The sequence below is a fragment of the Etheostoma spectabile genome, chromosome 7, assembly GCF_008692095.1.
Source record: "Etheostoma spectabile isolate EspeVRDwgs_2016 chromosome 7, UIUC_Espe_1.0, whole genome shotgun sequence".
NCBI lineage: Eukaryota > Metazoa > Chordata > Actinopteri > Perciformes > Percidae > Etheostoma > Etheostoma spectabile.
In genome coordinates this window covers 28,808,885-28,829,966 of record NC_045739.1, presented here as the reverse complement: position 1 = coordinate 28,829,966, position 21,082 = coordinate 28,808,885, and the positions used below count along the sequence as shown (strand labels likewise).

Here is a 21,082-nt window from a genome sequence, read left to right as displayed (position 1 = left end):
AATAACCCCAACTTTTAGCAGCTTGTGCTTCGTGGCTCATGATATTTATTTTTTATTTTTTTTTAAATAGATCTGTCCTTACACATTTTGAGTCTCTCGTGAAACTTTGTCTAAGCTGATGTTAATTTCTAAACCTAAACTGCTGAATGTTGTCAACTTGTCTCTTTCGACTGCCATTTTTCCCACTAGCTTTAAGACTGCGGTGGTTGAACCTCTACTTTTACCCTTGTGTTGTCCTCCCAGGTCAAAACCTGACATTTTTTTCACATTGTCTTTATTTTTGTAAAACTACCGTATACATCACTAACACCAATATATATCACCACTGGTTTTACCGTATTTTCTATTTCAAATTCATGGTCAAGAAACCTCATTTGTATGAAATTATATCATTTTTGGGGGAAATAAAACACCCAAAGTTCAATAAAGTAGTGCACTGATCCCTCTTTTAACTTTCAAGAAGCGTTATATGGACCATTTATGTGATATTCTGACAATTTGGATGAAATATTCCCAAGTTTCTGATGTGGAAACTTTTAAAAAACGGGGCAAATTTGACCCGCAGTCAACACACCCACACACCACATCTGCTGCACATCTGTCCTACCTGGGAGACGTATCCTTCCTCACCTGCTCTTCCTGAGGTTTCCTCCATTTTTCCACGTCAAAGAGTTTATTTGGAGGGTCTGTGTACAGATTATAAAGCCCCATTGAGGCAAAATTCCAAATTGACTTGACTTTTCTTTTTGATTTGACACTGACACAGAAATAAAAGAAAGGAAGCAAGGCCTCAGTTAGATAGCTCATCGCACTATTTTATTCAGTTACTGACATCCCAGGCGAAGAGGAAAGCCTTGCAGCTCTGCTGTTGGTAAACCACTGGTGTTTTTTTGTTTTTTTTCATAGCGTTGATGCAACACTGAAAAAGCGCTATTTCCAAACAAACACAGGTCCCTCATCAGTGATATGTAAGAGGCAGAGAGAATCTCACCTGGACAGTTTTGCATGAAACATACAAATGAAACAGGTTCAACCTTTTTCCTTTTGTCTTTTTGTTTCACATATAATAATAAATATCCATACCTATAAACACTCCGGAGAAGAAAAAGAAAAAAATCAAAATATTAAGTCACAGGTACTGGAAAAAAGCTCCACTTTTAAATCACAATGATAAATGTACAAAACAATAGACATCTCATATAAATGTTAATGGTTTTCATTAAGAGATTTAAATCATTTCAGAAGAAATGAGTGGATATAAACTAAACTTGGAGATTCAGTATTTCCTGAGGTTTATGGGTTCCCCTTAAAAAGGCCAGGAGAGGGGAATGGCTTTTATGTTACCGAGGAGATATAACAACAGGTCAAAGTGTCCCTTCAGGGTACCAGTCAGGTTAAGGACAAGGAGTTTTACCCGACAGTACGGCCGGAATATTAAAAGATTCTGAGCACTTAATGTAGGATCGTATAATAAATGTACCTACACCCCCACCAATCTCCATTTAGGCCACAATAGTTTTTATAGACAGTTGATTAAAGTTGATCCTTAATACATCTTTGCTGGTCCACTTTGAGAAGTTGTGAAGCTCCCTTTTACTTATGATTTACTTTTTTTTTTTTTTTTTAAATGCTGGAAGCCACCACAACACCGAGTCGACCACAACCAGCTGTCACGGCACACTTCATGACCGAGTGACCGAGTAGTCAAAGAGGGTCACGTCTGCACTTTGATGCAATGAAACAACAAAAAGGGAAAAAATATCTGGGCAAATGTACACAGATTTCGGAGTATAGGTGAGGAAAAGATAATATAGCCTGAATAAAACGCAAAAGTATTCTGAAAAACTGTACATGTAAACATCACACTTTCACTGAGTCCAAAACCAGAGTGGGGGGGGGGGATACAAAGCTTCACAAAGGTTTACAGTACAACCTCCTGCACAGAGCTACAGTCTTGTATTAGTGCAGGAGAGGCAACAATTGAAATAATATAAATAACAATAGAAGAAATACAGACCACCACCAAATGATAAGTTAAAACAAGCAAGGGCTAAAACCACTTTGATTTTTTTTTTTTTTAAACAGTGCTGTACCCACAGAAAATAAAAAGGTTTCAAACATCTTTTTATCACTCTTTGTACAGCTATACAGTACATTTATCTGACCACTTTAGCAATCCACAAGCTACCAGGGCATTTTTAATCAACACCAATAGATTACATTTTCCAGTCAATACAAAGAGAAAATCCATTGGGCATTATTAGAAACAACAACATGACAACCGGTTGGTTGTCGTTGATCACAGTAACTCCACACAAATGTTGCTCAGCGTAGACTTAAGACAGTTTACACACCTGCAAGCTGATGTTTGGTTGTGAGGATGGGACAGCATGACGTCACGGAGTTGGACGTGAAGTGTGAGGATCTGCTATGGCCACAAGGTTGGAGGAGACGAGGAAGACATGTGAGGACTCAGGTCCCCCGTACATCTACGATTGCGTCTGTTTGAGCCCAGAGGGGTGTTTCATCAAACCAACAGTACCGGTTCCAGTCAGTCGGGAAATTCTGTTTCATAAAGGAGGTTGGAGAAGCCTGACTTAAGTCAGGCTTAGCTTCAGCTCAGGCTTCAGTATCAGTATCACAATGAATCTGCCAGACTGAATCGTTGGGAGTCTAATGGACTCAAACAACAAATTTAGGTCACATACTGACATGGAATGCACTTAGTTGTGCAATTAAAACCTGATCTCAAGATACCTAATCTAACAGATAACTTGAACCTGCAAACACTGTTTGTTTTTACCACTTGGTGGCAGAGAAACAAGTTGGGAACACATGTAATCTATTTGTGTTGTTAACAACCAGTCTACTTACATATCCAGACGCGTTATGAAGCAACTTTATAACATTCATCATGAGTTGTTTTTCTGTTCACCTCATGAATGTAAGTCCAATATTACCTCTTCTTTTAGCTCTGTTTTGGTCTCCACCAACTCCAGACGGAAATGTCAGGCTCTTTCGCTGCTAAATGCTCCACTATCACTGTGTCTGTCATCATGCAGGTCGTGCATAGTGGGTTTTTAGAGATTTTTCACTGAAAACGACTTTTATGAGAGTATTGAGAGTAAACCAATCTGCAGCCAGACAGCTCAACGATGAGCTGAAACTCACTATAAAGCTCCAGAAAGCATTGGGGAGCTGCAGATTCAGGTGTGAAATAAACCCGACTTGACTTTGACTGTTCACATTAAGTCCAAACCAGCTTTATGAAACAGATTTATCCTGGTTCCATTTGTTAGACTTATTCAAGACAGAATTTTCACAATAAGTCCTGCTTTTCTAAGCCTATGTTATAAAACACCTCTCATATGGACCACCGAGGAGTTCACGCTGAGCTCTAAAAAGGTTTTCAAAAAGAAGCCATTTGCTCTTTTTTTTATCTTAATCATCAACAAAGCAGATTGAGCGCTGCTTGTGTCCTTTGTCACGATCAGTTCTTCTTGTTTGAACTGAAACTGATATTCCAAATGAGGTAAAGACAAACTCAAATCACTGTGTTATGTTACCTTAATCCTGAGCTATAAAGTGCTTCCAAACTTGCAATAGAAACCATTATTTAAACGTAAATGGAATGCAGCCCAATCCTGACATGGGAATTAAATAAAAAAAAGTCAAATTTAGCATGTAAATCTAGACCGGCCTGGTGGTGGTGGTGAGAAATAGACTGATTTGTGATAAAATGATAAGATTCGTGATAAGTACAGAAATATATCTCTTTAAACTTTGACTAATCAATAAGGTGCGAGCCACTTTCAGGCTGCTTGAAGAGTCATTGTCCTTGTTTGGAATGTTTCAGCCTCTGAATTATATCTTCACAGATTGATGTCGTACAAACTGGGTCACTCCACTTATACACAAACAGAAAATTAACATACTGTCAATACCAACACTTACACCAACCAAAAAAAAGGGAATACAAAACACACACACACACACACACCACACACACACACACACACACAACATGTTTTTTGTGCCAAGTGACTCACCATTAAAAGTGTCTGTTGTGAGTGAGACTGTGCTCTAGATTTGCTTTGAGTACTCTTGTGTGCCCTCAGACCACACACACACACACACACACACACACCACACACACACACAGACACACACCATAGCAGACAGCTGGGAGAGTAAACTGTGATGCAATTACATCTTTTTCAAAGATTGTCTCTTGCTTCTTTTCAGACAGTGTGTTTTCAGACATGATGGAGATGTGAGAGAGAATTTGACACAGCTGAGGTCAGAGCAGACGGACGGCCCACACACACTCACACTACATCCAGTAAAGCCGTGTGGATGTTAGGGTTACACCGATGCATGGGAGCTCAATGTGCTCCTTTTTAACTTGGAAACAAAACCTCACGGGACAATTCTTTACAAAACGACCCCAAAAAATCACTTGAAAGTCAAATTAAATAAATAAGACTTGCAACATTAAGTCTCATTTTTCTGCCAGGTCCCATTTCCTTGTCACTACTAATGACTGATCCCAATACACGAAAGTGCCTCAGTTACGAGGTTATCGATAAAGATCAGTATTCACAAAAAAACAACAACATTGAAATTGGCTACAATGCTGCATGGGATATCATTTCAGTATTTTCTTATCTTTTTTTTCTTTACTTTTTTTTGCAACTTGACAGTTACAGCGGGAGGAGATTGTGGTAACGTACTCCACCGTTTTGCCTTAAAAGGCTTCAGCAAGTCTGACAGAGTCATTTCATTAAGCACACCCTTACTGATTATCGTCAATATTGCACCTTTTTTTTCCTCTTTTCCAGTAGCACTGGTTATAAACCAAGAGTCTAAACAATATATTAATCTCCTTTTGTTTCCCTGACAGGTGTCTTTGACCACATTTTGCATACCCAGGCTTCTTAAAAGCTTCCTTTCTTTTTAAGTAATGAGAAATATATGAATTATTCATAATAAAATAACCGAAAATAAAGTCACGTTGGGTAATGAGTCTTTGTCTTTTTCGTAACCACATGCCTAAGAATCTGGCAACCCCCTCAAACAGAGCGGGGCCGAGGTATTGTTTTGACGGATCTGTCAAACTTTTCAGATGAAAACCGTCCACCACTGTCCCGTTTTTCCCTTCTCTACATTTACTAGCTGTAAGTCGACAAGTCAGTGGATTTAGCAGCGATTCATCTGCAGACTTTCAGAAAGCAATACTACAAATTTTTTCCAGAGACAGAAGTGAATTTGGAGAGTTGTCATTTAAACGATCAGATCAAAAGATGCCACTGTACAGCATGGTTTACACTTGAGTTAAAATAGAAACCAGTTATTCACTGCTATTTAACTACTAATTTGCCCAAACATCTGCATAAACGAGCCAATGTGGCATTATGGTCACAGCTAGTTTAAGGTTCTGGTTCTTCCCCTGTGCACCAATGCAGATAATTCTTCCACATAGATCATCGCTTCCTGAGACGAATGGAGGTTGAAGTGGTAAGATGAACTGAATGGGATGAACGGCTACAGATAACAGGGCACTAAGGTCAAAGTGAACCAAATGCATAAAGAAACATGTTTTCAGCCTGCGATATGTTCTGGCCTGTCCGTACATACATAAACACACGTGGGAATGAGTAAAGGTACCGTACCTACATTACCCACAGTGCACTGCAGTAGGCCTATCACTCATGGACATTTGTGTCTTTGCGTGAAAGTCTGGCCCCGATGTGATTGACGAGGGTGACAGGGATGGACAGGCTAGGAGGGAGGTTTGGCTTGGACTCAGTTCTGCTGCAGGATCAGGTTTTCCAGCTCGTCCGCGGAGCGCAGCAGGAAGGCAGCGGACTCCCGGTATCCTGCGATCAGCTGCCTCACCGCCGTGACCTCCGGAGGGCTGAGCTGAGCCGAAGCTCCACCGCCGCCGCCTCCCTGACCGTGACTGTTGGAGCTGGAGGACGGGGCGATCGCCTTCATACTCAGATCTGTGGGGCCTGCAGACACAACCATGATGCTTTAAGGAAAACATACAACATTCTAAAATGTCCTTCGGGATTAATAAAGTATCTATCTATCTATCTATCTACAATACTGGATAAACACCTGGGGTAATGAAGCAAGGCCCTGGAAGCATCTTTAACCTGAGGAATCTATGTATTCATTTTTCAAACAACATAAAGACTATTTACCTTGGTACTAGCAGAAAAATACTCAAGAGATTTAAGAGAAGCATCGAGAGCCTGTTCTCTTGAAGAAAAGGAAATTCCAGTAAACGACACCGATTTTTTTATTGATTGAGCAATGCAGATTTTTTATTTTTAATCTTAAAAGCTCAGTTCACCCACATTAGGATTAATATCTAAAGCGACGTACTCTGGGAAACCACATAGACCTGCATTTATCAGACAGAAAACAGTCAAATGTAAATTGCAGGGTTAATATTTTTGTTTTCAAGATAACCATTAGAAGGCGCTAAAGGCCTGTAAGTGGTTGACAATATCCAGCTAGGGGTCAAAAGGGAAAAAGAACCAAGGAAAACAGAGAAGGGAAAAAAGAATGATGCACGAAAAAATTGGTTCATTTCTTGAAGGTTGATGTTAAAGTGAATTAAGACAGATTCTATGGTTTAACTAGAAGATTACGGAGCAATAGGATCTGTTTTGATGATTATTCTCGGGTGAATGTATTTTTATTTTTCTTTGCTAGCTTGAACTTCATGTAGGCTACCTCTTGTTTAACTACATGACTGTGAACAGAAGAAAAAACCCATTAGAGAAACATGTAACATGTAGGTTGTTTAGAAGTCTAACACTGTAGGAATTACGGTGTGTATCCCAATGGATTTGGATGTAAAGTTCTATTTCTTCTTCTTCGTTTGAACTTTGTTCTGGTCTTGTGAACATTTAAAATGAGTAATGTGAGTGATAAAGTGCTACGAGATAACTAAAAACTATCTGCAAATAAAAGAAAATTAATATTAATTTTAAGCAGGCCGATTTATGGTTGGACCCACAGCAGTTCTAGACAAGGCCCGCCCTTCAATAGCATTCGCGCACTATGATTGGCCAGGTGTTCATGCTCGTACAAGGCGACGGAACCCGATTGGTTCAGGTCCTATCCACTGACCAATCAGCTATCTGATCTTCACTACTCAAGGTCAGAGCTAACCTCAACCAATCAGGCTGCTTTGTAGGGTGGCTCTATGCCAAGAAACCAGGTAGGATTGTCTCTCCCTGATCTGAGTCAAGTGCAGATTTGAGTCGGGCATGCTCAGATTTAAAAAGTTCACAGCATAACGTGTCATACTGAAATTTGTGAAATCCATGAAATAATAAACTTTTCTCATTACAAACATTAAAAATTAAAAATTATGGGAATCATTTCAGAAACGTTGTAGCTATCTATGGTTGTTTGATTGCTAACGTTAGCTCAAAACGCCATTCACCTGACAGCCTTTGTTGTGTTTGATGCTAACTTGTAGCCAGCCGTGAACCAACTTGGTTAAGCAGGTCCATTTTTTTGTGTATGTATGTATGTTTACGTCCGCTGTATATAGCTTGGAGTGCTGTCTCCGTGTGTTATTGCTGGAAAAATGCTAATGTTGGGTTTAGGAAAAGAAAAACAGGGTTGGCTTCAGTAAAAGAATAAAGCAACGGTTGAGTTTTGGGATTTTCGCCCTTTAATATTATTCGCTATGGCGTAATTCACATGCAATTGCAAGGTAATGCAAGTCAATGGAGCCCAAACGGTGTTGATAAACACGACTATGCATCTTGATAACACGCCAATAATGGCATACAATTTGGCATTTATACACATACATACGCCATTTCATGAGATTAGTCTGCAAAAAATGTAACGCACATTGCTCGGCCGTGGCTTGGCGGCGTTGCATTTCCCCCGACTCATTTCAGGGTTCACCTTCTCAATGAACAACATGAAGTCAAGGAGAGGGTTAACTTTTCCGGCTACACATTTCCCACCGTGGTCACAAAACTTAGGGGAGACACTTTGTCTCTTTTGTTTCTCTCACTATGTCTCTAGAGACTGTACTCCTTCCGAAGCTAATAACCGTCACTCTCTCATTCGCTCTACCACACACTCCCCACGCACACACATACCGGCCCTGCTATTGACCCTGCACACCAACGCGCAAGCAAGGGCGCCACCAGGAAGTTTGGACCCTATGACAAAAAATCAAATTGGGACCCCTTTTTGGGGGCCCCTGCTGGTCATGGGCCCTTGGGTTTGTCCTAACTTTCGCCCCTTATACAACGCCCCTGCGCACAAGTACAAACTTTAGGCCACTTGCATTGGCTACGGTGAAAGCTCTGCGTGGAGCATAAACAGGTTGATGTTTTAACATGTAATGTTTACCATGTCCACCATCTTAGTTTAAGGAATTTAACATGCTACCTCTTGCCAATTAGAACTAAAAACACAGTCCTGGCAGGGCTGGTGGGAATGACATTAGTGTGTCAGGCATTTGGTCATAAACCAAAGGATTATTGGATAAATAAAAACTTTGACCCCATGATGGCGCTATAGGAATAGTTAAAGGATCACTAAAGTCTGTACGATACATCATCTGGGAACTTCGAATGTCTGTACAAGATTTAGTAGCAATCCATCTGGTAGATGTTGAGATATTTCACTGAAAACAATTTGACCTACGGCAACACATCCAATAGTTGCTCTAACATTTCAGTCTGGACCAGACCAGCCAACATACTGACAACACTAAAGCATCAACAGCTGCATAGCAAAAATTATTCAGCAACATCTTTTTAACGTCCCTGGTACTTTGGATAATCCACCAATTTCATTTCTATTCACCGTAATTGTACCAAGATGGGAACCCGTATTAAGGTGGATAATTATGAGAAAACATAGTAAGTTTTTGAAGCAGCCCTTTAATTACAGGAGCAGTGTGTTGAATGTCCTTTTGAAAATCCTTTGTCAAGCCTAATGATTTGTTTGATAAAAGCTCCTCACCGTTGGTTTGTGCAGCACCAGAGTTCTGCTGGTTGCTGCCGACTGTCCCGTATCCCCCCCGCAGGTTGTAGTTGAGGCCTCCGTTGGTGTAGAGCTGGTCTTGGGCAAAAGCTGCGCTGGAGATGGTGAACCCGGACGGGGCCACAGAGGCCGGGTCCTTCGAGTTGGTCTTGTCAACAGAGGCAGGTTCATCCTGTGAGAAATGACATGTTGTCAGTTTTTTTGGGAGAATATTGCAGTTTCTGTTGTGCAGTTCAGCGTTAATGATGTATAGCCATCCTAGCACAATCCCAAATCCATGCCGGGCAAATTCAGAAAACACCAACTGCCAAGACATTTACCGCTTGGTAGACATCAAGGCGCATCCTCTTGGCAGCGTTTCGGGTTTCGTTCTCACAGGCGGCAGCGAGGATGTTCTCAGCCATGGCAGAGGTGAGGTGAGGAGGCGTTGGTCGTATCTGCCAGGAGGGGTTGCACATTTGTCGCATATTAGGAATGCGATGCACTAGATGTATTGAGATGCTGAATGGATACAGATTATATTTTAGCTGGGGGCACTTTGTACCTCAAAACCGCCCTTTTTCATGCGACGGCAGGATTTGAGGTAGGTGCGGATGCGCTTGCGGGAGCGCTCCTGGAACTCTGGGAACTGGCGGCTACAGGACTCGATGATGGCCTGGATCTTCTCCTTGGGCTGTTTGGAGATGGGCACCATGCGGTCCAGATTTTCATCAACGAACAGACGCACAAACATCTGACAGAGGCAGAGAGGGGGGGGGGGAGGGAGAGAGAAGGGATGTAGAGCAGAAAAATGGAGTGGGGGAGCCGGATAGAGAGGGAGAGCGAGGGGTGTGAGAGTCGAAAACAAAAGAGAGGAAGAGGGAAGGCAGGGGATGGGGGAGCATCAGAGGTAGAGTGGAAGAACGGAGGATAAAGAGAGAGGGGGAGGTGATGAAAACCGGAGCGATGGAAACCATTGCAGATATTCAGGACAATTTTTCTAGTGTTTGCCTACTCACTCATGGATGCATTTTTTTGCAACTTTACTGTGTTTGTTTTCATAAATGCATATATAAGGATGTGAGCATTGTGTACTTGCCTATATTAAATGTAGACATGGGAATTCTTTAATATTTCGGAGTACAATATCTACTCTGGCTGATATCCAGCAATACTATTCTCTCTGTTATAACTTTATTATATTACCAGTTAGACGAGTTACTTACATTGAAGGCTTTGAGTCTCTCAGGGTCCATGCCCTCGGCGTCATTGATCTTGTCGCTGTCATCGTGGTCGTCGTGATCGTCATCGTCGTCGTCAATGATCTGTGCCCGACCAGAGGTCAAGTCCTCTGCGCTCATGCTCAGTTCAGTTTTTACCGAGTCATAGCTTCCTGAACTGTAAGGAGGAGACTAAAAACACAGAGATACACACAGAAACACTATTATCATAGATCATACCAACACAAGAGCTGTTCTTAACCGCTCATAGAGAAAGAGAAAGTTGGTACCACATGAGAAGGATAAAGTGCAATGTATTTGAAGTTATCGAGTGTGTATTCTCACCTTGTTGGTGTACTCTGTTCTGGTGGGGTACTTCCTGTTGGGGTCCGCGGGGTAAGAGTTTGGTGGCGAGCTGCCCGCCTGCAGCAGTCTGTCGCTCAGATTGACCGGCTGCTGATCCTCTGAGGAGGACGAGGGTGAGGTGGTGCTAAAGTCCAGTGGAGCGCTCAGCCCGTTCTCTGTCACCTCCCCGTAAGGGGCCCCACCATCTGGGGGGTTCCCACCCACAGCCAGCACCTCCGGGGAGGTCAGGGCCGGCAACCCGTTGGCACTGCCGCTCTCTGAGGAGTCGTCATCTGGCAGAAGGGGAAGGAACAGAAGAGATTGTCATCACTTTGCATTGATGTGGCTTTGTTTACTACATACGCTATTTCTCCCAGGGTAACCACAGGGTGGATGACGAAAGGGGGAAATCGGACTTCCCACCTCATGTTGTGCTTTCTGAAACTGTTACGGAAGTGGGTATTGGGGTCAACTGTCAAGATACATACAATTTTGGGTAGAAGTGGTGTGCGCAAATTAGTGCTCTTTAACCCAGTCGTGTGGCCGTGTGCTGATTTCACTGTGATGATTTCTACATGTGTCACCTATGTTCACAAGAGCAGAGTAATTCTCCGTGCCATTGACTTGCCCTATTTCCAGAATCCCTGTATTTTCTATAGTGCTGCCTAATCTGTGAAGGTTACTATCAGCCTTTGTCCTACTTCTCTAAACCCTATACCCTGAGAGAGAGAGGGGTGCATGGATTGGGGGCTGCGGTGGTGTCCCACCCCCCTGTAAGAGTGGATTTATTTGGATTAGTCCACTAAGAACGAGGCAAGCTGTTTCCTGTGTAACACCAATCTGTACCATTCTCATGTACAGTGATCAATACGCCTTTAAATTAGGTAAATACATCTAAAAACAAAAAAAGAAAAATAAACAGTATGTCTTACAGTCCTCTTCTTTAACGATGGCTGTTGGGTTGCTGACCCTCTCTCCATTAGGTGGACTGGGCTCAGGCAGGGGGGGCGGCTCAGCTGCCACCCATGTAGGCTCAACGCCGTTCATGTCCTCGCTGCTCATCGAACTGTCATCCTGACGGGAGACAAGGAAGAGACTGTGAGACGGGGAAAGAGAAACCTGGATGTGCAGAGGGGGGGGGGGGGGGGCTGCTGAGTGTCAGGAGAAAGATCTTCAAGTGTCCCATTTGCACCGTAGAGAGAAAGCGGGGGAGAAGAAGAGAAGTTAGTGTTTTTAGCATGAAATTCCCTCTTTGTGCTTCCTGACAGTAATTCATTTTGGAGCTATGCCACAGGGATAACAACAAAGTCTCATATTAGCTTCAGCTGAACTTTAAGATTGCTTTTTTCTTTTCTTTTTTTTTGTTTACATTGGATTAGGTTTATGAAGTGTTTTCTTAATTTAGCTCTTAATAAAACATGCTGAAATCTGGCAGTAGACTGTTAAATATTTTTTTTCTTGGAGGTCAGCTATTTTTTAACTCTGTCACGTATAGCCCTAAAGATGCTTGTTATATTGTCACACATATAATTATAATAGTATAATATATATATGAGTAAATCATGAGGGTAAGGATTAGCAAAGGAGAACAGAATAATCTCCCAAACTATTCAAAGGCTGCCCTGAGCTGTGGCTCCATGCTACGTTATATAATGCGCTAACAGCCGCATTTCAGAGCCACCCGGGCCACTTTACTGCTAACATGAATGGCGACTTCTCGTCTCTCAGCTGGCAGAAACGGGAGCAAAACTACGAACAGATCGGAAATATCATCCCGTCATCTCATTCCCGCCACACGAGCCAACAAATAGGGCGAAACTCCTGGGGACGTGCGTCCATCCCTCTGTAAGGGGTTTGAAGAGGACCAAAATGCTCAGTGACAGGTCCATTAGGCACCAAGTGAGCAGTGTAGCATCAAAGAGGGAGAGAGACATGAGAGGGAGAAAATCTCTAGTTACACCGTTTCTAAGTAGTTGGAAATGTATCATTAATGGCTATGTAGAAAATTCATATTGTGGGGATTTAAAAATAAGACCCAATAGAGTTTTAGAAAGAATGAAGTTGAAGCACTTCAGACGTTATTAGAATACACATCGTCCCATCGGTTAAGACAACAATCATAAACCTACGATATATCTTCAGAAGGGGATGGAACATTTTTCTTGAAACGATTAGTCAATAACAAAAAAACTTATTATTTTGATATTCTATTACCTGTTTAGGTCCAAACTTGTTCAGTGGCTCCAACTTCTCAATTATGAGGATTTGCTGCTCTTTTTTTTAATGTATACTTTATTAATCCCGCAAGGGGGCAAGCACTTTGGGGTTTTTGACAAACCAAGCAATCTGGAGCTGTCCCTTTGGGTTTGGGAAATGTTAATTGGCATTTTTTACACCTTTTGGATTAAGAACCAGCAATCATTAGTAGCAGAGTGAATTTTAGGCCTGTATCCAATCCAAAGGGCCTTACTTAGGTGCAACATGCACACCAGTATTCCACTATTATTCAGAATACGACAATATTCTGAATTGGATACAGGTTACGTAAACAGCGTATTCCGGTTGGACATTCTGAAAGGGCGTTTTTCCAAATATAGTATTTTCCGATTAAGACATGGGATATTTTGGTATTATGCGGATTTTAGAGGAATTCTTTCGGAATATACGAACTTACATATATTCATACTATGTGTATGTAAATATAATCAGAATTTTGGGTTGAAAAGGAAGAAAAAAACTAATTTAAGGCATGTTTTACATACCTGTAGGTAGTTTGATTTAGAGCCCGACCGACGAATTGGTGGGCCGATATTAGCCATTTCCCTATCTATCGGCATCGGCATTAATAATGGCCGATTAAAAAAAAAAAAATATTCAATTATAATGAAATAAATGAATCTGATAAATGAATATTTAAAAATAAAAACGGACTGTCAACCATGTTAGGAGCGTTGCCGTTTGTCCACCAGAGGGCGCTCTGCAACGTCCCCGTTGGCAACTCTGATTTTTTTTTTATGTGTTTTTGTTCAAAGGAATTTAAGTTTCATATCTTAAGTTTGTATTTTTTATACATTTTATTTATCAGAACTTTAATATATTTTGATGTTCCTCTGTTCTGTTGTGACAACAAAACAAATTATTGTCATATTATTTTAGTGAAAACATAAAAACTACTAAAAAATGTTGGGGAAATCTGTTTATGTTTTGTAACATATTCCTGGATTTAAAAAAAAATAAATTTTTAAATATACTGTACATTCGGCCAATATATTGGCATATCAGATTTTTAAATAACCAAATTTGTATCGCTATCGGCCGGGCTCTGGTTTGTTTCTTTACCACATGCCAAAGAGGAAAGCAGGTTGTACTGCAACAATTACCAAAGTTCTGCAGAACAACATGCAAACAGTTGGACGCAGACAGACACACACTCACACACTCTCTGCTGATCTGCTTTTGTCAACAGAACAAACCGACTGCATTCTGAACCAACTGCTGCTTTGAAGCGTTCTCTAAAGCGGCGCGGATATGGAACGAATCACTACAAGTCTCCTACAACACATGAAATAACCCTCTGTGATGCTTCATTATTAAATCATTGTCCCTGTTCATTCTCAGTCTGCACGCAGATGTGACCGACACTCAGCAGTTGTTAATTTGTACTCACCCACAAATCCCAGTCTGGGTCATTGTTCCGGATAATCCTAATTATGCGCGAGTGAGGTTCTACATTATCATCATCATCATCAAGTAGCGCTCCTTGCACTTTAGTGGCGGTGGTTTCTGAGTGTTTCTGTCACAGCCCCACGTGGGAGTGGTCTCACGCGTGACGTCACACTGTGCAGAAGATTTGCTAATCCTCATTTCACGCTGAGCTCCTCCTCCCAGCAGGAGGACTGCTCGGAATCTTTTAATATTGAGTGGAAAGTTAAGAGAAAGGACGAGCAAGGCACCGAACCCCCAGGGCACCGAACCCCAACCGCTTCGGGGGGCCATTTCCTGGGCAAAAGCCCCACCCCCCCCCACCCACCCCACCCTGAGATCCCTCCATTTAGTGCATGTATAGGTACTGAGCATGGGTGTGTAATCCAGGCCTGTGTGTAAAGTGTGTAATAACAACAGAGTGTAAATTGTAATTTCCCCTTGTGGGACTAATAAAGGAATCTTAATCTTAATCTTAATCTTAATCTTAATCTTAATTCTGACCCACAGCCTCAATGAGACAAAAAAAAAGGTTTATGCAGTCAATACAAATGCAATTATAGTGAGAAGGAGATGTTTAATAGTGGTTGATTTTCTAATTCATCCATCAGGACACCTCGTATCCGTGCCTATGCTTTTTCAAATATTCACAGTCCACTTGGAGGAAATGAGCACTTACCCTTTCAGTGGCAGTCATGCACTGCAGTTTCATTTGTTTCAGGTAGGTGGCAGTGAGAGGCATGTTATAATCAATGAGGTCTGGGACCAGTGAGGTGGGTCTGTCATTTTCTGACAAAGGAAGCAAAAAAACAAGAAAAATTATACACAACAGTTATGCATAATGATGGTTAAATGTCTATAAAATATAGAGGTAGATAGAAGTTAAAACTAATCTTTTGGTAGATCTGCCAGACTTTTGACTGCTGGTACATTACTGAGGACATTCGCTCAAGTATTGCCTTTAAGTACAATTGTGTGGTACTTTGCTTGAGTATTTCCATTTTAAGGTACTTGATACTTCTACTCCGCCATGACTCAGAGAGAAATACTGTACTTTTGAGTCACTACTTTAGTTACTTTTCAGATTAAGCTAAAAATCACACCCATAGTTTTAATAGGCAAAATTACAAGCATGCCAAATTAGCTAATAGCAGTTCCTATTTGATATGTATTCATGGATATACACACAACTATTACTGGATTACTCTGATGTTGACAATTCTCATGCAAGTTCTGGAGTAATAAGGACCGTCTTTTCTTCTATGATTTCTGAAATTTATTGATGTTTCCTTGAGAAAATGATATACTCAGAAAGAGCAAGTCACACTGTTTCTGATATAAGTGTTTAATGTCTCAGAACTTGACTGAGCTTTGACTCTATGGAAGGGGTGCCGCTTCAGAATTGCGGGCCAAATCAGCAGGCCATACTGCAAGAACTAACTTCCTGTTGGGGTTTAGAGCATGGGCATGCACCTGTCCATCAGACCCTCCCTACAGTTGGAAGACCTCTGCTCTATAATACCTACAAATATACTGCAAAAGGTTGAAATCCGAGCAGTAGCCTCTGCTAGATGTAATATCTGAACTCAAAGTGCAGCAGTCGCCACAGTGGCCACTAGAGGGACCCTGTGATCACTTACAATCCCAGAGATGTGATCCTCCTGAGTATTATATATATATATATATATATATATATATATATATATATATATATATATATATATATATATTTATATATATAAGACTGCTGTTCAAGCAGGCTTTTAATTAGTCAAGGTTATTTTATGGTTGTTTGTTGTGTTTTCTATTTTGTAGTTAAATGTTCTTGTATTTTAATTTGTTGTTTTGTATCAGATTTTATTGTGAAGCAATCTTTTTATCTGTGAAAGGTGCTATACAAATAAACTTTACTAACTATATGTATAAACTGTATATATGTGTATATATATTTATATATCTGTAATATATATTTATATACATATGTATAAATGCACGTATGTATATGTGTATATGTATGATGTGTATGTATGTATGTATGTATGTATACATGTATACATACATGCATGTATGTATGTATGTATGTATGTATAAGTATGTATGTGAATATATACGGTATGTATGTGTATGTATGTCCTGTATGTATGTATGTATGTATGTATGTATGTACTGTTTGTATGTATGTATGTATGTATGCATGTACTGTATGTATGTACTGTATGTATGTATGTACTGTATGTATGTATGTAGGTGTGTATGTATACACACACACACACACACACACAGTATGTTTTATTAATGATGTTTCAATATCAAAACTCTTCCGAGTACCAATGACATCCATGTCTGATAGGACAACTGAGAACTCCCCTTGATAAACCAAATAAAAAAACGTTTTTATCTTATGATGAAAGGATTGCAGAAAACCCTACAACAATAACGTCTGGCTGTTGTAGTAGATAGAAGATGGATTGATCTACACCATCCCAACATGCATTGCAACATAGTAATTAACCCTTGTCCATGTCAGTATGTCAAAGGATGGGAGCATTATCTACTCTTAAAGGTTGATCTAAAATAATAGCCTATCAGTTAATGATGTCTCCAGAATTACAGGCCCTCCACAGGTCGGATGTGTGTCGTTACCTTTGAACTCGGCAGTGCTGGGGTTGATGTGCATCCTCTTCTGACACTCTCCACAGCTCATTAGGAACCGAGTCACCGCCTCTCTAGGCAGGAAGGCGTAGGTCTCTGCTATCTGTGCCGGGGGAGTGAGCAGAGGAGGCTGGGTTACGACAACAGAAAGGCCAGCAGTTATGGCTCAGGCTGTGAACTCAAATTGTGTGTGCAGGTATTTTTTTTATTTTTTGTCGGGTGCATGTGTGAAACTTAGGGGTCAGTGATTATGTGTCATCTGGATGTGGCATGAGGAGGAATCCTCCCTCTAGGCAATCTCTCGTGCCTTTGGATGACCTAATTCCAACTGTGTATTTCTGCAATGATAATCTAAAACACAAGTGGTGTTTGTCATCTTTCTCTTCCTGCTCTCTCAGGTGCAGTTGACTCACATCAGCATCTCTTTCTCATGCTCAGCCTTCCTTCTCTGTTTGTCTCCGATGCAGCGCCACCCTACCCTCCTCACCCCCGCTGGCGTTTCCCTGTAAAATGCGACCTTCACGTGACCATGGAGAGGCAGCAGGGTGCCCACCCCCACCGCCCACCATCACCACTGCCACAGCTCCCCCATCCCCTTTGCCCCCCACCCCTCATGGCCCCCTAAGGCAGCTGAGAGGGAAAGGCCACCCAGAGGAGCGTGCACCTCCCAGAAGGCCACAGTGACAGTTCCATATTATGCCCTGCCCCAGTGATGCTGCCTCCTCAAAAGGGTACACTCTATGAGACGTGACAGGACCTCTCTACAGGGCAGGAGGAAGTGGCTCTATGATTATTTTTTTCCAATCCTGAGGGGTGGGGGGTACCAGAGTCCTGCTACCCCCAACAACACTGCACTAGAGCAGTATATAAAGCCCCTCGTTCTGTTAGGACACCCAACCCCAGACTACAACTCGGTTTGCGTCCATACATCCATAATGGGACACAACAAAAACGCATTGAGCCCCAGAAATACTTTGTTTTTCTGGTTAAGGTGGTCACTTGGTGACTCCTGGTGCTAAACATTATACATGAGGGGCCCATTTCTTTCAAATAAAAAATCCTATTGGGACTCACTCCGGCTGTGAGACACTTTTCACACAAAGGAAAAGGAGATTTTGTCTGCATGCAGTAATTTGAACGTTTCCAAAAAGGTTTGGATTCATGCAAGGTCTTTGTAAGGCAAACATCCAAATCATTAAATTTGGTACCCACTTTCATGTTTCCCTCAGAATACACTGGCAATCCCTCAACCTTTCATGTAGCGCCAACATCAGGTAAAAGTTTGAATTTATTAAAACCTTTAGGAAATACTTACAAAACTAACATTTCCATCATCCTCAGATGTACCCCTTTGCCAATTAGCTAGCTAGTTATCATGCTACCCCCCTAAGCAAAGGTGGTGAAGAAGATAAGCCTATCTATCAGAATGCTGATTGTTACCATGAGGATGGCATCATGCTGATGTTAGCATTTAGTTCAGAGCACCAGTGTGCCTATGCAGTGCTCAAAGTGGGCACATTTCAGTGTTTGGTGTACTGTGACTTTTTTTTGCATACTGGCCCTCACAAACTTCTACTTTTTTTCTGCCCTCTCCATATCAGGTTCTCTGGCCACTAAATAAAATGTATAACCCAGGGGGCACTGGTGGCACTATGTGACGCGTTATTATGGATCACTCGTATCTTCTAGGCAAGTCCCGCCCTACGAAGCAGCTCGATTGGTTGGGGTTAGGCATTGACCTCGAGTGGTTAAGGTTAGGATAGCTGATTGGTCAGGGGATAGGACCTGAACAAACTACATTATCTTGCGTTAGCATGGACGCCTGGCCAATAGTAGTGTGTGAATCCTATTGAAGGGCGTGTCTTCCCTAGAAGTTGCATGGGTTCCACATTTAATGCTTATGTGCCGCTAACTTGTTCTCATTCTTGCCTGCCTGCTTTTTCTCCGTCAGCGGCCAGTCTAAGTAACGTTACACTTACAATAATGTTGGCCTGGTTCCAAAAAGTTAATACAAAGAAAACACAAACTCAGTCAGAAGATGACACAACAGAGCTCAGAAAGTGAAATCCTTAATTACTAAATGCAGGCCCAGGAGGCAAATGGGCGTGCCCTGGGATGGCAAAGGCATGAGCCGCCAACTCTGCTTCTGATTGGCTAGCACTCATTGCCTTGTTGGTTGGATTGGTTAGGTTTAGGCACGAGGAGCGAGATTGGTTAGGGTTAGTGTAAGAATACTAGGGTAAGCAAATCAGAGGCTGAGTAAGGCAGAGTAGGGCGGGACATTACTTTGCCATCCTGGGAAGCACATTTGTGCCTGGGAGCAGCATGCTAACGTTAGAGCTACTCCTATTAGCGAAGAGCCGCTGTTGGTGCATTGTTAGCATTAGCAAAACCACAGCCAACTACGATAAACAATCATTTAAGTATTACATCATTTTATTTTCTATCATTTTTAAATACATTTTGTTTGCCAACATTAGCAATATATCTGAGTATTTTTAATTCACTGCAGAAATTCAGAGTGTGATAATGACAACCTTCTTCCTTCCTTCCTTCCTTCTTTTGTGAGCAGTGCTAGCAGGGTTAGTTGCACCCTACAGGTACCTGGTTGGATTTACCCACCGCTTTGTAGGTCTTCTTTTGGCCTGCATGTTTGGGTGCTCGTCCGGGGTCGGCACCCATCTCCACATGCATGGCATAGATGATGTCAAAGAAGTCTTCGACCACAGCTACACGCTTCAGGGAGGAGTTGTCTTGGGCCGAATTCCCATCTGAACACTGAAACACAGACAGAGACTGGAGTTTAGTTTAATGTCCCACCTCAGGCTTATAGAGATGACATGTATCATCTGTTACAGCTGCAAATAGAGCTTCCTGCATCCATGTATATGTTTAATCTTTAATGCATGTGAGACATGGGTCAAGAGATCAGACACACTGTAGCCTACAAGGTGTCATAAGCAGCGCTGAAATCAACCAGCCTTGTTTTGTCCAGCAGTCATTCAGTCTTTAAAAGTCTCTCTGGTGGAGAAGTCTGGGCCCAGCTGGGCCGGCAGCCATCACCTCATCTCTGCAATGTTTAAAAATAACACAATCATCGACACTGTACAAGACCAACACCCCCCCCCCCCCCCCCCCCCCCACCACTTCTGGCAGCCATCCTGCCTCCTGTACTGCTGACCCTGTCGCCATAGAAACTGCCACTGATTCTCTCGGGCAGGTGTGCTGGGCAAAGGGTCATGTGACACGCCATAGAAGTGGGATCGCCAGGACAACGCTCTCCATCCGCAGCACCACATGGGACTTTCCTCTCTCTCCTTTCTGCCTCCATCTTTTCTTCCAAATAACTCTCTCATACCCTCATTCCCACCTTCCTCACAGTCAAAACACTTTGCATTTTCCATCAGATCTTATTATAATACATCTGCTACCTGCTGATGTTTTTTTTTTTTTTTTTTCTTTTTAAGTCTCCAGCAAGCCTAAAATGGGAACAAAAAATAATTTGGGGCACTTAATTAGTTTTTTTTCTTTTTCTTCATGAGTCCACCTTTTTTCCTGCAGATGTGAAACAAGCTTTGACATTTTGTGGCGATTGGGTTCTAGGTGGGGAGTGATCTTTTCTTGAGGAGGTTCCGAAGTTCAAAAAGTTGTCCCCCTGGCATTGAGGAATCACACTTTTGTCCCCCTCCTCTCCTTGACATTTCTGCACAGTTCCTGGGATCTGACATTTCATTTCCTAATGCGTCCTCTCTCCTGTCTCAATGTCTTCATCCCCTATCTTTCCGTCCCATCTTAATTTCTTTCTTTCTTTCTTTCTTTCTTTCTTTCTTTCTTTCCTTCTTTCTTTCTTCCCCCCTCCTCCTCTTCATTCTCCTGCTCTCCCAAGTGCGAGGTAACGATCGTTGCCATGGCAACTAAAACCAGCTCACAGTGCGGGTTTGTTTTAATCCGGCCCTCTCTCCCTCTTTCCCTCTCTCTTTCTAGCCACTCTCCCCCCTGTCAGCATGAGCTCAATGTAATGATAATAAATGAAATAATAGCGATCCTCCAGCTCATCATCACAGCTGTAATCTATCGCACTTGGAGGTATCACCATCATTCCCCCGGTGACATCACCACCAGCACCGCCGCCGCTGCTGCTGCTGCTG

General features: G+C 42.0%; 1 protein-coding gene across 1 annotated transcript in view; it reads right to left on the bottom strand.

The window, feature by feature from the left end:
• Positions 1–790: 790 nt before the first annotated feature.
• nol4la (nucleolar protein 4-like a) overlaps positions 791–21,082 on the bottom strand; it is a 28,331-nt gene continuing 8,039 nt past the window's right edge. The window contains exons 2-11 of the mRNA XM_032520048.1: positions 19,557–19,712; positions 16,926–17,037; positions 14,962–15,071; positions 11,513–11,654; positions 10,581–10,873; positions 10,242–10,427; positions 9,581–9,769; positions 9,357–9,473; positions 9,016–9,208; positions 791–6,014 (exon numbers count right to left, since the gene is read on the bottom strand). Of these exons, the coding sequence (XP_032375939.1) occupies positions 5,806–6,014; positions 9,016–9,208; positions 9,357–9,473; positions 9,581–9,769; positions 10,242–10,427; positions 10,581–10,873; positions 11,513–11,654; positions 14,962–15,071; positions 16,926–17,037; positions 19,557–19,712 (1,707 nt within the window). The 3' untranslated portion in view covers positions 791–5,805. The remainder of the gene's footprint in view (positions 6,015–9,015; positions 9,209–9,356; positions 9,474–9,580; positions 9,770–10,241; positions 10,428–10,580; positions 10,874–11,512; positions 11,655–14,961; positions 15,072–16,925; positions 17,038–19,556; positions 19,713–21,082) is intronic.